General features: G+C 45.5%; 1 protein-coding gene across 1 annotated transcript in view; it reads left to right on the plus strand.

Annotated features, from left to right (window-relative positions):
• The window catches only part of PDIA4 (protein disulfide isomerase family A member 4), a 124,699-nt gene that overhangs the window by 49,903 nt on the left and 57,053 nt on the right, over positions 1-17,743 (plus strand). Inside the window, exon 7 of the mRNA XM_088445726.1 lies at positions 9,627-9,778. Within this exon, the coding sequence (XP_088301852.1) occupies positions 9,627-9,778 (152 nt within the window). The remainder of the gene's footprint in view (positions 1-9,626; positions 9,779-17,743) is intronic.

Here is a 17,743-nt window from a genome sequence, read left to right on the forward strand (position 1 = left end):
GGGTCTTGGCTGTGTCTGTTCGCCGTTCCATGTGGCTGTGCTCTTGGAGCGTGGATGCCGATTCTAAGAAAGGTCTTGAACCTCCTCTTTGAATTTTCCTTGGGGAAGAAAAGGACCTAAAAGGCAGACCTTTCCTAGACAGTACACTACCAAGAAGGCCGCCAAGCCTAAAAAACAGGCCTGGAGCTCAAGACATCCTGCCTCCAAACCAGAAGATAAACACTCGGCCTGACTGGATGGGCCTCCCTCTGGGGGATTAGAGTGTGGGTGGCTGACTTCTGTAGTTCCCTCAGTGCTGTTGTCAAACCACCTAGGACTCTTGGGTAAGAGAAGTGGTTTCTCAGGGGTACACCCTCTCATTTCTTCGAAGACCTCCCCACCAGTTTTTCGGACAAGAACAAGGCCTTGCAGATCCAGAAAGCCATATGGTCCTTGCTGCAAGCAGGGGTAATTGTATCAGTTCCACTATCTCAGCGAGGGACTGGTTATTCTACTCTTTCTGGTTCAGAAACCAAATGGGTCTCATCGGCCTATCCTCAACCTCAAATCTCTGAATAAATTCCTCAGGGTGCCCAGGTTCAGGATGGAAACCTTATGCTCCATTATACTAGCTATGGAACCTGGGGATTATATGGTCTCACTGGACATTCAGGATGCATACCTACATGTTTCCATAACGCCTTCTCACCAGCTTAATCTACGGTTTGCTATACTGCAGCAACACTTAGTTTCGGGTGCAGCCCTTTGAGCTATCCACAGCTCCATGGGGATTTACCAAAATTATGGCTGTCATGGCGTCCCATATGCGGAGTCAGGGTATCCGGCTACTACCATATCTGGACGACCTCTTGTTGGCGAGTTCTCCAGAAGTGCTTCGCCACCACTTGCAACTGACAATTGCTTTTCTACAAGCACACAGGTAGTTAATAAATTGGAAACAGTTCTCCCTAATTCCCACTCAGAGGATGGTTCATTTGGGTTCCCTTCTGGATTCTCACCAGCAGAGAATCTTTCTGACTTCAGGAAAGATCTCCACGCTACAGCAAAGAGTACGCAGATGCCTCCACAATCGCCTGGAGTCAGTCCACTCGGTGATGCAGGTTCTAGGATTTATGGTGTTCATCTTCCACATAGCGGAATATGCTCCATTTCATTACGGTCACTATTGGAGATCATGCCTTTAGGTGCGAAGATTGCCCCGACAAGAGACTACATATAGCTATACTTTGCTGAGTCCCCCATTACTATATTGTTTCCTATACCTGCAAGGCTACACCTATGGAAAAAAGGACCAACAACTAAAAAGTGAGTTGTATGGACGGCTTTGTCTTCTGCTGAGTGGGGAATAGCCACTGTTTATTATTACACAGTACTAGACACACCTAAATATAATTTCTCTGATGCACACGATTGCTACAAAAGACTGTGGATTGTTTATAAACAGACATATATATGTGGTGGACTTTGTGATAGGAGCTGCTAGAGAAATATATATGACAACTATAAGTGGTATCACCGTATAAGGAAACTTGCTTCATTTTTTTAAATCTTACCTTAACATTGGATGCAAACGAATATAACAACATTTTGAACAGTTGGACTTACAAGTTTACTTTTTAGTTGCTATAGCAATGAAGCCTCATTGAGGGAAAATTACAGTAATATTTTTCATACTAATAATGCTTTATTGCGTTTTTTACTAGCCGGACGCGGCTGTACTATATTAAACTGATTTTTTGCTATTTTTTATTGTTCATGAGTTCACATGTGCTTTGAATGAGAAATTTCTCTAAATCTCTCTTAAATGTGATATAATGTTGCATTTGTATGCAACAAATACGATATATATTTTTATTAAAATATTTCTGTTTTTTAATTTATTATTCTTTATTATTTTGGTACTAATTTTTGATGTTCAGTTGATTATCATTGGAACTGGGTAGCCCTTAAGCGCAGTAAAAACCTTCATTTTTTTTTTTCCTGAGAGAATCTTTCTGACTCCAGGAAAGATCTCCACACTACAGCAACGAGTACGCAGATGCCACCACAATCGCCTGGAGTCAGTCCACTCGGCGATGCAGGTTCTAGGATTTATGGTGTCCATCTGCCACATAGCGGAATATGCTCCTTTTCATTCCAGCCCCCGGCAGGGCTGATCCTCTCCAGGTGGAGCGGATAACCCCATCGGATCAGGGCTTAGACGATGATGCTCTCTCCAGAGGTGTGCCTGTCTCTGTCCTGGAGGGTACTGATATCTCATCTAACCAAGGGTCACCCCTTTTGGATACTGTACTCGACACTCCTAACAATGGACGCCAGTCTCCGGAGTTGGGGCACAGTGACTGGCCCACACTCCTTTCAGGGCCGGTGGCCAACCGTTGAGGCATCCCTGCCTATCAACATATTGGAACTTCGAGCTGTGTACAGGGCCCTCATGATGGCAAAGCACATTCTTCATGGAAAACCCGTGCAGGTTCAGTCCGACATCGCCACCACAGTGGCTTATATCAATCATCAAGGAGGCACTTAAGTCGGCCAGCAATGACAGAAGTGTCATGCATTCTGACATGGGTGGAAGGTCATCTCCCAGCCATTTTGGCAGTGTTCATTCGAGGAGTTCTCAATTGGGAAGCTGACTTCCTCAGCCGTCACGATGTGTATCCAGGAGAATGGTCTCTTCATCAAAAGGTGTCAACTCCTAGTGAACAAATGGGATCTCCCAGAGATGGACCTCATGGCCTCCCGACACAATCACAAACTGCCAGTGTACGGGTCCAGAACAAGAGGTGCCGACGAAATGGACCTTCCAGTTTGTGTACCTATTTCCTTCAGTCTCCCTGCTTTCTCGGGTTCTTCAGAAGTTCAAGCAAGACTGAGGCGCTGTCCTGCTGGTGGCTCTCCATTGACACACCATTCCTGCTCTCTCAACCTCCAGACCTGTTGTCTCGGGTCCTTTCCTTTACCCGGACTTGGATAGTCTGGATTTGACAGCGTGGCTCTTGAGATATCCCTCCTATGGTCCAAAGGATTTTCTAGCTCTGTCATCAACACGATTCTTAGAGCACGTAAGCCTGCTTCTGCCAGGATTTACCACAGGGTGTGGCATACATATTTCCTGTGGTGTCGTACTAGAGATTTCGACCCTCAGAGGTTTCAGATTTCCAGATTCCTGGCGTTCCTTCAAGCTGGATTGGACCTCTGCCTATGCCTGGCCTTGTTGAAAGTGCATGTCTCTGCACTGTCAGTGTGGTTCCAACGTAGAATTTCTCTGCTCCCGGATATCCACACCTTCCTCTAGGATGTCTTCTGAATTCAACCTCCCTTTGTCCCCCTAGTGGCTCCTTGGGATTTGGCGGTAATTCTTCGGGCCCTCCAGGGTCCTCCATTTGAACCACTAGATTCGGTGGAACTTAAGTGGCTAAGACTTTTTTTTTTTTCTTCTGGCTATTGCATCTGCCAGGAGGGTGTCAGAATTGGGAGCGCTCTCCTGTCGTTCTCCCTTTCTGATATTTCTCCAGGACAGGGCTGTGCTTCGCACTCTCCCTGAGTTCCTTCCTAAAGTTGTTTCCAGTTTCCATATTAATCAGGAGATTATAGTACCGGCCTTTCAATCACCAGATCTCTCGGCAGGGGAGGCCTCCACAGATATGGACTGTACCAGTTCCCTTTGGAAATCAGACTCCTTATTTGTGCTCTATGGATTTCACAAGAAGGGATGGCCAGCCAACAAACAAGCATTGGCTAGATGGCTTCGTATGACTATCTCAAAAGCTTACACACAGACGGACCTGCCTGTTCCAACTTCTGTTAATGCTTATTCTACTCGATCTGTTGGTGTCTCGTTTGCAGCTCGCCGTGCCGCCTAGGCTGTTCAGCTTTGTAAGGCGGCCATGTGGTCTTCTGTCCACTCTGTTCTAAGGTTTTATGATTTGATACCTTCGCCTCTCAGGATGCTTCCATTGGGCGCCGGATTCTCCTCTCGGCGCAGGAGTGTCCCCACCCTTAAAAGGACTGCTTTGAGACATCTCCAATGTCTCCCTGTGGAGCCTAATGGACCCTGGAAAAAAAAATTATGGTAAGAACTTTTGTTAACTTTCTTTATTCGACGTCCATAGGGTCCACAGGGCACCCGCCCTGACTCACCTGGCTTCATATGGGCTATCTTGCTGGTCACCGGTTTTCCATCTTTCTCTGAGTGTTTCTTGAGTGTACCAGTCTTCCTTCTCTCTTATCCTCCTCCGGCCTTTGGCTTATTACCAACTGAGGTGCCTCTTCCTCGGGGGTGGGGTATAGGGAGAGTGGACCAATGTATGCTGGGAGCTGAAAGCTTTTAACTTATTGGTGCCCGGATTTAGTTCAATCATCTACAAGCCAAGGTTTCCCTGTGGACTCTATGGGCTTCTTAGAAAGAGAGTTAAGGTAAGTTCTTACCATAACTGTCATTATGCAGAAACTAGCGTTTCTGCATGGTTACCGGGCCATTTATCGTATGATGAATAGGCCCCTCAGGCATTGAAAACTGCGAACCTACTGGATGCAGCATTTTCTTGCTTTAATTTCACAGTATTCCAAAATTTGGGAAATTCCAAATAAACTATCACTTGTTGACTACATCTTGCTTTTCGGTCCAGGCCATGTGCTTGCTGCAAGTGTCATGTTTACCTTCTGCACACATGCATAAAATTAATCTTGGTAACGCTTTTAGAGGCAGTATAGAGAATCCATACTTTTTCTATATTGGCACTAAAGGTAACGATATGTAAAAAGACGGAGCTAATAATCAACAGTATCTGAAGTTCAAAAGAAAACTGTACTTTCTTCAGTAGGACTTTGATGCTTTCCATCAATGCAAAAAGTGATGCTAGGTTTAAAGAACACGTTATAGATCAGGGGTGGGCAATAAGCGGCCCTCCAGCTATTGTTGAACTACAAATCCCAGCATGCCTTGCAACAGTTTTAGCAAGGCTAAATAGAAAAACTGTGGCAGGGCATGCTGGGATGTGTAGTTCTACAACAGCGGAGGGGCTGCTTATTGCCCACCCCTATTCTAGATGTTGGAAACCACACACAAGCATACCACATCTAGGTCTGGCACTCTTTAACAGTTGTATCAGTATTTTGTCTTGTTTTTGTGCTTGGTTAAAAATTAATTTGGAAGAGGACCACCAGGTGGCTACACACCAGACGGTATGTCATCCTATCATGCAGATCGGAGTGACATAACGAGTACAGTCTCTAGGGTGTACCCATGACATGCGTGCTACCGCAGGTCATTTGTGACATCGCCCGTCTGCCCTACTGCAGGGCCAACGGGGGGTTGTCGCTAACTGTCATGCTGCAGAATGCAGCATGACACCTCCCTACCCCCCTGTCGGACCATCAATCGGCAAGTGTGTATGCAGTTTCCGCATGCTGGGACCCGTCACCAGCGATATCGCGCTGGGTACACATCGGCTATTGGTAGGAAACTACTATTTGGGAAAATGTGATCAAATTGAACAGTAATTTAAGTTGCACTTTATATTGATCTGACAATTTAGTCTGCGAGTGGCAGTCTTCATGAGAGCATGTACCTTTACAGCTTTAAAAAAATAAATAATAAAAAAAAGTTGTGTGTATATGTAATAACTATACAGCAGGTAAAATAAGTATTGAACACATCAACATTTTTCTCAGTAAATGTATTTGTAATGGGGCTACTGGAATGAAATTTTCACCAAATGTCAGCAACAACCCATGCATTCCTCACATGCAAAGAAATCTAACCAAAGATGTCCATAAATTAAGTTGTGTAATGTGAAATGAAAAAGTATTGAACACATGAAGAAAGGGAGGTGCAAAAAGGCCTGGAAAGCCAAGACATCAGCTGAAATCTATTAGTAATTAGAAAGCAATCTTGCCCCTTGTCAGTGCAAATTAATATAATTTAGACGTCTCAAGGTGTCCCACAAGAAACATCTCATGATTGGTAAAAGCAAAGGGCTCTCTCAAGACCTTTCGCAACCTTATTGTTGCAAAACATACTGATGGCATTGATTACAGAAGGATTTTAAAACTTCTTAATGTTCCAGTGAGCACTGTTGAGGGCCATAATCCTGAAGGGAATTGGTATGAAATACCGCCGGCCGCATGGCCGATCGTGGATAGGTAAGTATCCACTAACCCCCCCCCTAACCCTAAGCCTCCTTAGGGGTGCCTAACCCTAACTTCCCCCCAAGTGCCTAACCCTAACCACCCCCTTCCCCGTTGCCTAACCCTAAGCCCCCCCGTCCCTCGGGGGGTGCCTAACCCTAAGTCCCAACGCCCCCCCCCCCCCCGGAGCCCTAAACCTAACGCTCGCGGCTCCCGGCATCACTACGATCGTGATGCCGGGCGCCGGTCTCCCGGCATCGGGGAAATGCGGGCGTCTACATCTAGACGCCCGGCATTTCACCCTTGCCGGGATAAGACAGTCGGGAAGCCGGCTGCCGGTAATTAGGCAGTCGGCTTCCCGATTGCCTCCCTCCTGAAGTGGAAAGAACATAATTTCACCATAAACCGGCCACGACCAGGTGTTCCTTGTAAGACTTCTGACAGAGGAGTGAAAAGAATTATCAGAAGCGTTGTCCAAGAGCCAAGGATCACTTGTGGAGAGCTTCAGAAAGACCTGGAAGTAGCAGGTACAATTGATTCAAAGAAATCAATAAGTAATGCAGTTTACAGCCATGGCCTGTATGCAATCTCTCCACACAAGACTCCATTGCTGAAATAAAAGCATGTTGATGTTCATTTAAAGTTTGCTGCACAACATTTGTACAAGCCTGTGAAATACTGGGAGAATATAGTCTGGTCGGATGAGACCAAAATTGAACTCTTTGGATGCCACCATGTTTGGAGGAGAAATGGCACTGCACATCACCCCAAAAATATCATACCAACAGTGAAGTTTGGAGGTGGGAACATCATGGTGTGGGGCTGTTTTTCAGCATACAGTACTGACATACTTCGTATGATTGAAGGAAGGATGAATGGAAAAATGTACTGAGACATTCTTGATAAAAATCTGCTGCCATCTACCAGGATCCTGAAGATGAAACGAGGGTGGACATTTCAGGATTTCAGCTAGACAATGATCCTAAACACACAGCCAAGGACACTCAATTGGTTTCAGCCACTCACCTGACTTGAATCCAATTGAAAATCTATGGAAAGAACTAAAGATCAGAGTTCATAGAAGAGGCCCACAGAACCTTCAAGATTTGGGGGGGGGGGGGGCTGTGTGTGTGTGTGTGTATGAGCCAAAATCACACCTGAGCAATGCATGTGACTAGTTTCTCCATACAGGAGGTGTCTTGAAGCTGTCATTACCAACAAAGGCTTTTGTACGAAGTATTAAATGAATTTCAGTAAGCGTGTTCAATACTTTTTTCCCTGTGTCATGTCACATTATTACACATAACTTAATTTATGTAAATGTATAGTTTGATTTCTTTGCATGTGTGGATTGCATGGGTTGTTGCTGACATTTGGTGAAAATTTCATTCCAATAGCCCCATTACAAATATGTTTGCTGAGAAAAATGTTGTTCAATACTTATATAGAAAAATGTCTGTGTATGTATATATGTGTGAAAATATATATATATATATATATATATATATATATATATATATTTATCTAATGATCTTTATACCCAAATGTCGCTATTTAGCGTCGTAAGTCGTACAAGAAATAATTGCTTTCCAGACTTTGATTGTGGTTCCAAAGCATAAAAAGATATTATTCATATAAAAGCATATAGTTACACGCCTTGACCTATAATACAATTAGTGCAAAGGTTATACAATCACAAGGTACAGTCAATACATATGCACGCGCTCTGGATCCAGACTTCCTGGCATCAAAGGTGAAGCCTCCGTCAAAATAAAGAATAAGCTGACTGACTTCTGGAAATAGAGCGTCTGTATATATACCCTTACAGAGAGTGGCAATACAATGGAAACGAGTTGGCATAATCCCATTGGTTCTTCTTCTTGGTTCTTCTGTTACGATGTAGTTCATAGGTCAGTTTGTACAGTTGTAGTTCAGCCCTCCAATGGCTTTGTGTATCTTTTCCCGCCGAAGAACAAGTCTAAACTGGCTAATAAACATTACATTAGAGTACATTTCAATAATTAACTCTCTCTGATTCATAATTTGCAGACACATGTTGCGATCTCCTTGCCGATGGAACCGGAGATCTGCAAATAGACAGTGGTTTAGAATAGCACCAAACACGGTCTGCTTATCATGTTCTAAACCCTAGATATTAAATACCTGCATTTCACAACATAATTGATAAGTAAAAAACCTCTAATATTAACCTTAATGCTAGGGAACCTTTCTGTGTAAGTATGCAGTGTCGGTGTAAGGATATTAAGAAAAGACGCTAGTATGCGTTGTGCGTCTACGTGTTTGCGAAGTACACTATGGTACGTGCTTTGCGGGGTTCATATATGTATTAATAAATGTACGTATTTGTCTAATGAGGACTTTAAACCTAGGTCAGTGGCAGACGCACGACGCTAATCATAATGTAGCGCTGCACACGGGGTATCGTGTAGACAACGCAAAATGGTGTCATGCCGATACTATTGTTACAATTTAGGTCTGTCAACCATCCGGCTTCTACATACATACATGCATGCATGCATACATGCGTATAGAAAAAAAGTGTCGAGTGCCGCTGCTTTTTTCTACACTTTGAATACTATTTACAGAAGGCACCTGGGCAAATTACATCGTGACAGGAGTGCCGGTCTGCATTGCCCGCTATAAATATATAATATTTTGTAGAAAAAAGCAGCGGCATTTGAGGTCTTTTAAAATCCAAGAAAGAAGCTGCACTCGAGCCTCCAAATTCAACAGCGGCTGGGGTGCTTTATCTCAGGGAATTCTTTTTGTTAGTTTTCCCGAATATAAAGACATAGATATATAGGAGAGCACTCTCGAGCCTTCTCAATTCTTATGCCAAAAGAGTTACAACCTTTTTATTCACTTCATAAGGATAGTTGACGTTTCGGCTTCTGGACAAGTCTTTGTCAAGACTGATAAAATGACCCTCCAAACAGTCAGACACAAAAGTGACTGACTGGAGGGTAATTTTATCTGTTTTGACAATAGCTAGTTCAGAAGCCAAAACGTCAACTATGCTTATGAAGTGAATAAAGTTTCCTGTTTGGCATCACTTCCTGTATGTATCCAGTTTATTTATTCTCTAGATGGTGCTCTTGTACTGGAAATTCCTTATACAGTTTTAAAACAAAGGTTTAATTTCACTATTCAGCCAGAGATAAGTTTACTGAGCAGTTCATTCATCTAGAAACAATAATTGCTTCACTGATTATGGTAACCTGCTCCATGCGCAATGATATCAAACTGCAAACACATGAGCAAGTCTGATTAAGTTAAGAAATTTGCTCCCCTGTGGCATACAACATGTGGGGTGTGTGTATATGCATGCGTCCATTTCTAGACTGTGAATTGTTTTGGCAGACTAGTTTGGCTAACTAGTGCATCTAATAAGGGTGACATTGAAAAGGACATAATTTAATCCTGTTTTCTTTGGCTTTGTTTTATGTTGTAATCGATGTTTTACTATATTTCAGCCAATTCTTTAAGGGAAGACTTTAAGTTTCACCACACCTTCAGCACAGAGATGGGAAACTTCTTGAAAGTGCCTACAGGGCAGCTTGCTGTAATGCATCCTGACCGATTTCAATCAAAATATGAGCCCAAAAAATTCAGTTTTACGATCATAGTAAGTGATTTTGAGTTTATATTTAATGGTCATTTGTGCTTTTCAGTTGTTTTGAGTAGTTTGGAGTCTAGTCCTTGTAATTCATATGTTGCCACTACATTACGTATTTTATGTTGGATCACGTCTGAGCAACTTATGTTATGGCAGTTTTAGGAGTGCCTACCAAACAAGATTAGAAAACTGAACAGGAACAAATTTTATTTACATCCAGACAATGGATGATTGGTCATATGTCTGGGACCTATAATCATGTTAATCAAACAATACTCTACAAATGTGAGGTTTGTCCTCCTTTAGTAATTATCAGACACAATGTTTTTCCATTGGATCATCAGTAATTGCCCATTTGACTAAACTGGAGCTTATTCAGAATGGGAAAAGTACGCCCTTGTTTCCAGAAACACAGCCCAACCACGTCCTGCTCCACCTGCAAACGACGACATTGACATGCTGCGACTTGTAGGCACAGCTTGCTAGGTACAGGACCCGTTCTGCACATGGGTCCTTTGCATGCGCAGACCACCAACAGTTAGAAACTTACACAAACAATCGTGTTTGCGTACTACTTTGAATCAGGCCCTAAGTATTAGTTCTGAGTTATCCTGGGGTTTTGCGCTTTTCTACTCATGAAAGCCTATTGGCATGCCATATGAGAGTATGGTGTGTATACACACAGCTATTGTGAGGATACCTATTTGCCATTTAGGTTAGACAATCTTTGAAAAAGGTATTTATAGTGGCTTAATAGCCTGGCACCTTTTTAGGTTCATGGATCACACAGGAGCGAACAGCAGAGGTGCAATAATGTATATTCACTGGAAGGAACCTGGGGTGTTTTCCATCCCAAATTGCATTTGTGAATTTGAAGAAGCCAAATTGTATGATTTAACTCCAATCACTCTTATGCTTCCTTGGTTAGCGGTATTTTGTCAATACCCCATACTGAGTTAAAATGTTGTGGAGGTGTTGCCCATAGTGACCAATCAGATTCTACTTTTCATTTGTCTAGCACTTTCCAGAAGATAACTAGAATCTCATTGGTTGCTATGGGCAACATCTCCACTTATGAAAACCTGCTCTTTAGTAAATATAACCTGTAGTGCGCTCTACCTAGCTTGTTGAATAGTTCATCTATTCTTGGCTTCAGTGACCTCATTCAATTTGCGATAGTCCTCACAGAACTTAGTGATCTGGTCCACTTTTGGGACCATCACCACTCCAGCTGTGCATAGGCTGTGACAAGACACTTAAACCTGCTGCAACGGTATGCAATCGGGAAGCCGGCGGACGTAAGCCCGACAGCCGGCTTCCATACTGCTTTATCCCAGCGAGGGTTAAATGACAGGTGTCTAATTCTAGATGCCTGTCATTTTACAGACTCTGAGAAACCAGCGGCCAGCATCCCGATCGAAGTGATGCCGGGCGCCTCTGCGGACAGCCGCGCGCGCGGGGGGGGGTTAGGTTCAGGGCTCCCGGGGGGGCCTTAGGGTTAGACATCCCCCTGGGAGGGTAGGGTTAGGATAGGGGGAGGGGGATTTAGGTTTAGGCACTGGGGGCCACCCCTAAGGGGGGGTTAGGTTAGTAGATACTTACCTGGGGATGATCAGGATTTTCAGCCGTGTTGGCCTGCCGCTGTCGGGATTTGAACCGTCGGACTTGCCCCCGCCGGGGGTAGATGGCTGCTACCTCTACTGCTCTATTATTGCAGGAGGAAAAAGCCGCTAAGCCATCTAGGCGTCCTCTGGTGTCATTATAGGCCACACAACTCTCTGAGATGTCATCTGATGACGGAGAGATTGCGGATGTCTCTAACCCTGAGTCCCCTCCACTGGAGATGGAGACTTTGTTTGGGGTTACTATTCCTGCTTTGGTGTGAACTGTCAGAGCCGTGTGGCTCATAGAGAATAACGGACCAGCTCCTCTGTTCCAGCAGGCTCTGTTTGTACATCTAAAGGGCTACTTCTGAGGAATTCCCTTTACCGGATCAATTCGTTGATCGCAGGGCTACAGCCTGGCGAACGTCCGGTAAGAGGTATCAACCTCATGGAAGTTTGGCTGCTTGTTATCCATTTCCTGAAGTTCCTTGCATGAAATGGAACTCATCCCCTGCAGTGGATTCACATGTAATACGGTTAGGTAACGTAGCACTTGTAATTATGTCTTCCATTTCTTCCCTAAAGGTTAGGAAGGTGGAGGTTGCCGGAAGTCTATATACCTTCCCTCAAATGCTTCTAGGCCTCAGAGGTTTTTTGGTTGGTAACATCAGAGATGCAGCCACACACATTGGGAAGGCTGTTCTGGATATCAGTCTCCTGACTTCCAGTGTCTCGGCGGTGTCTCCCATACACTGGAGAAGTATTGTTCGGTCCTGACATGGACAGGATTGTGGGCACGTTGGCAGTGGTTAATTCTGCGTTTCTGCCTTCAGCTGCGGCTTCAGCGATCCTTACGTCCTCAAGGTTAGCCTACAGGTCAGACCTTCCCAAGGCAGTCAGCTTCCAGTAGTACTGTCAAACCTAAGAAACTGGCCTGAAATACAAGGCGTCCTACTTCCAAGTCAGAGGATAAACCCTCAGCCTAATGGGATCGGCCTCCCTCTGGGGGATACCAGGTTGGGAGGCCGACTTCTTCAGGTCACCCAGTGTTGGTGTCGGACCACTGTAGACACCCGGGTAAGAGAAGTAGTTTCTTACGGGACGACAAGGCTTTACAAATCCAGAAAGCTGTACGATCCTTGCTTCAAGCAGAGGTCATAGTACCAGTCCCGTTGCCCCAGAGGGGTACGGGTTGTTATCCCAATCTTTCTGGTTCAAAAACTGATCAGATCCCAGCCTATCCTCAGTCTTAAGTTCCTGAACAAATTCCTCAGGGTAACTTTGTTCAGGATGGAAACCCTACGCTCCATAATACTGGGTATGGAACCTGGATATTTTACGGTGTCTCGGGATATTCAGGATGCATGCATGCTTATTCCAATTGCTTAGGCTCACCAGCGTTTTCTCATGTTTGCTGTACTGCAACAACATTTCCAGTTTTGGGCTCTGCCGTTTGGCCTATCTACTACACCTCGGGTGTTTTACTAAGATTATGGCGGTAATGGCAGCCCATCTGCGGCGGCAGGGGGTCCGCTTGTTACTATTCCTGGACGACCTTTTACTGTTGGATGGGTCTCCAGAGGGACTTCACCACCACCTACAGCTGACTATATCTATGCTACAGATGCATAGGTGGTTAATCAATTGGAAGAACTCCTCCCTGATCCCATCCCAAAGGATGCTACATTTGGGAGCTCTGTTGGATTCACAACAGCAGCGGATCTTTTTCTTTATGGAAAAGATCTCCACTTTGCTGACGTAAGTACGTAGATGCCTCCACAGTCGCAGAGTGTCCATCCACTCAGAAATGCTGTCACTGGGTTTCTTAGTGTCGTCGTTCAACATGGTGAAATATGCCCGGTTTCATTCCCAGCCTCTACAGAAATTGATCCTCTCCAGGTGGGACGGATTACCCCATCGGATAAAGCAAACTATGGTGCTCTCTCCGGAGGTGCATCTGTCTCTTGTGTCACGAGAAGGGTTTCGCGGCGTGGAGGGTTGCTGTCCTTACCGGTGAGGGCACTGTGGCGCGGTCTTTCTGTCAGGGGAGCTAGCGTGTGGAGACTAACATTGGTTGTACGCAGTGGTCTTCCAGCAATTGGGCCATCCTGGCAAGGCCATATGACATAGAGCAGGTGACCTACTGACGATTGGCCTCACTGGCCTATCACATTTTGCTACTGGGTACTTAAGGGTGTTTGGAGCTCCCTGAAGCTCCAAACAAGCGTAGCTGTGAGAGTTCCCTGCGCTTCTGAACCCTAGACTTGTGCTCTGGTGCTTGCCCTAGCTCCTTGTCTGCCTGCATAGCCTGCACCGCTCTGCCTTGCTCTCCACTGGAGATCAGCCCTGCACCTTACATCAGACCCACTCCTGCCTGAACCTGTCTCCTCAGTTAACCCATTCCTGCGCAGCCATCTTCACAGCGTTTCCAGATTTCCCTTTCAGCCATCATCACAGCATTTCCGGATTTCCCCCTCAGCCACTATTCAGCAAACCAGGATATCCACTTCACTCTGTCTATCTGGATTCATCTGTCACTGATCTGGACATTCGTTTACTCCAATTCACTACAGTTCCCTTCAGCCATATATATCAGTTTGTTTATTACTGGAGTTTAGTTTATCTTATTGATCATGTCTACGAACATTCACATTAAACAACCCACCTTTCAGTTTAAACCGGTGTCTGCTCCTGTTTCTACACGGGTCACACAACAAACAGTCCCTAACATCTTGCTTGCTGGCTGCAGACTCCCACCTCACCAGGGGGCACCCCTTTTGGATTCCGGTCTGGGTCATTCTGACAACTGACGCCAGTCTCCGGGGTTGGGGCGCAGTGACAAGTCCACACATTTCGGGGATGGTGGACAGCAAAAAAGGCTGCCCTGCCAATCAACATTTTGGAACTTAGGGCGGCCTTCAGGGCACAACATGCCAGACTCATACTTCACAGAAAGCCCGTGCAAGTTGTCAGACAACGCCACAACCGTGGCTTCATCAACCATCAAGGAGGAATCCAAGTCAGGCAGCAATGACAAAGGGGTCACACATTCTGACATGGACGGAAGGTCCTCTCCCAGCCATTTCGGTAGTGTTCATTCCAGGAGTTCTCATTTGGGAAGCGGACTTCCTCAGTGGTCACGACGTGCGTCCCAGGGAATGGTCTCTTCACCAAGAAGTATTTCAGCTCCTTGTGGCCAAGTGGGGCCTTTCGGACATGGACCTCATGGCCTCCCGACACAATCACAAACTGCTAGTGTACCGGTCCGGGGCAAGAGACGCCAAGGCTCTCTTGGTAGTCGCTTTGTCAGTCTAGTGGACCTTCCAGTTTCCGTACCTGTTTCCTCCACACTCCTTTCTTTCTCGAGTACTTCGGACGTTCAAACAAGGTGGAGGCACTGTCCTGCTGGTGGCTCCAGCGTGGCCCTGACGATACTGGTTCTTAGCTCTTCAGAGTCTCCCCATTGACACTGCTTTGCTGTTGCCTCAACCTCCGGACTTGCCTTTGCCCGGACCTGGGTCGTCTGTCTTTGACGGCGTGGCTCTTGAGACATCCTTCCTACGGGCCAAATGTTTTTCTGGCTTTGTGGCTAACACCATGCTCAGAGCGCGTAAACCAGCCTCTGCCAGGATTTACCACAGTGTGTGGAACACCTACTTTTCATGGTGTCGTCCCAGATGTTACGTCCCCCAGGTATTCGGATATTCAGTGTTTTGGCTTCCTGCAGGCGGGTTTGGATCTTGTTCTCCACCTTCCCTCACTGGAGGTGCATGTATCTGCTCTTCCAGTGTGGTTCCAGCAAAGGATTGCTCCTCTTCCTGATATCTGCGCTTTCCTACAGAGTGTCCTTCGCATTCAGCCTCCCCTCATCTCTCCTGTGGCTCCTTGGTATTTGGCTGTTGTCCTTAGGGCCCTCCATTTGAACCCCTGGACTCAGTGGATTTCAAATGGCTTACAGCTAAGGCTGTTTTTCTTCTGGCTATTGCTTCCTCCAGAAGAGTGTCAGACTTGGGGATTCTCTCTTGCTGTTCCCCATTTCTAGTTTTTCACCGAGACAGGGCGGTACTTCGGACTCGAACTGGGTTCCTTCCTAAGGTGGTTTCTGGTTTCCACATAAATGTGGAAATTATTGTACCGGCCTTTAATTCTATAGACCTCTCGGCAAGTGAGGCCTCATTAGATGTGTTACGTGCCCTCAGGATTTATGTGGACCGTACCAGTTCCCTTTGGAAGTTGGATTCCTTGTTTGTTCTCTACGGATTCCACAAGGGATGGCCAGCCAATAAAACAAACTTTGGCTAGATGGATTCGCTTGATGATATCTGAGGCTTACACTCATGAGTGCTTTCCAGTGCCGCCCTCTGTTACTGCTCATTCTACTCTGTGGGTCCTTCGTGGGCAGCTCGCCGTGGCACCTCGGTTGTTCAGCTTTGTAAGGCGGCCATGTGGTCTTCTGTCCAGACTTTTTTGAGGCATTATGCATTTGATACCTCTTACCTCTCAGGATGCTTCCTTTGGGCGCCGGATTCTCCTCTCTGCACAGGAGCATCCCCAACCTTAAAGGGACTGCTTTGGGACATCCCCAAGGTCTCCCTGTGGAGCCTATGGATCCTGAAGTAGAAAATGAGATGGTAAGAAACCACCTTTTTTTATCTTTCTACAAAGTCTATAGGGTCCACAGGGCACCCACCCTGACGCTCCTGTGCTTCAGATGGGCTTCGCTATGGTCACCGGTATTCCGTCTCCTTTTGTGTGAGAATGTGATTCTTGAGTTTTCCGGACTTTCTTCTTTCTCTCTTATCCTCCTCCGGCTTTTGGCGTGCTACAAAACTGAGGTGCCTCTGGCTCTGTATAGGAGGGAGAACCAGTGCATCCTGGGAGAAAAATGTAACTTATTTTTCGTGGTGCCCGGATGACTCAATGACCTATATCCCAAGGTCTCCCTGTGGACCCTATGAACTTCGTAGAAAGAGAGATAACAAAGGTTTTTTTTTTTTTTATACTTGTACAAAATATGATAAAGTTGCACGGAACCGGGGTCGCTCTGTGCCTGCTGTTTTCAGGAAGTTTCATTACCGGGAGGTTCGGCTGAACAGTCGGTGATGCCTGATTGGGCCAGTTCTATGGTTGAGGCTATAGATGAATTGTGTCACTCCGGAAAATTGTTACCCTGTGCTGAGGCTCCTAGTCTATCTGATCCCTTGGTAGGGCCCAGATGGGCCCAGAATATGGGACGATGTCTCGCTGAGATGGCAACTTCCCTAAAGAAAATGGTAACTTCAGCAGGGGCTACAGCCACGAAGAGACGTTCAGGCCAGTCCTCAGTGGATTTTCCTGGAGATGGGGTTTCAGCAGCTTCTTCCCAGGAAGAAGGGGAAATAGATTATGACTGGGAGGATGAATTCCATTCTGATTCAGGGGTTTCTATGCTGGTAGATGCTGTCAGGGAGACTGCTTCTACAGCTATTCCAGTGACTAGTTCAGTTTCTTTCTTTAAACGTAAGAAGAAACATGTAGCTGTTTTCCCAGAATTTTCGCATTTTGAAGAAATATTAAAAATAAGCCTGGTTAAAACCGAATTCCATATTCTTACACTTTTTTTTAAGTATCTTTATCCTTTTTCGGAAGAGGATACCAAGCTTTGGGAATTTCCACCCGTGGTGGATGCTTAAGTCTATTTTCACTTTTAAAGAGTCTTGTTGAGGCCTGTTCTGGCCAGCGCCTGGGTGATAAAGGCTATCAATTACTGTATGGCCCAGATGATTGCTGGGTTTCAATCAGAGGATTTGTCTGAAGCTAGTCCTTCTAGCTGATCAAATTACAGAGGCTCTGACCTAATATAGGTGATGCTTTAATAGATACTATTCACACAGTCTCATATTTCTGCTTTGGCCATTTCTGCCAGACATGCTATATGGCTTTAAAACATGGAAGGCAGACATAGAAAATGTCCTGATTCAGAGAAAGACCTCTTCAAGAGCGTCCGGCTCTGAATCAGGCCCTTAGTCCCAGCACTTCACTGTCCTCCATCTGTAATGAGTGCATATGTCCCCGCATGTATCTGGGTGTCATATTTTTTTTTTTTTTTATTATTATTTTTTTTTTACCCCTCACCCATCCACAACAGATGTCAACAAAGGGTTCTCTCTCTTTAGTAGAGATCCTCCTCCACTTCCCGGTCAGGTCACTTATACACCCGATTGTAGGTCTGTTTGAGCGGAGTAGTTCTGGAACATGGGATGGCTGACAGGCTAATGTGCCTTTGGTCAGTCCTTCTGCAAATGTCTTGGTTGCCCACATTGGTAACAGCTCAGTCATGGTTCTGGTACTGGTGCTCTATACATTCCTGGTGAAAAACTTGTGCTTGTGT

This window comes from Taudactylus pleione, unplaced genomic scaffold, assembly GCF_031769625.1.
Source record: "Taudactylus pleione unplaced genomic scaffold, aTauple2 ptg000386l, whole genome shotgun sequence".
Taxonomy (NCBI): Eukaryota; Metazoa; Chordata; class Amphibia; order Anura; family Myobatrachidae; genus Taudactylus; species Taudactylus pleione.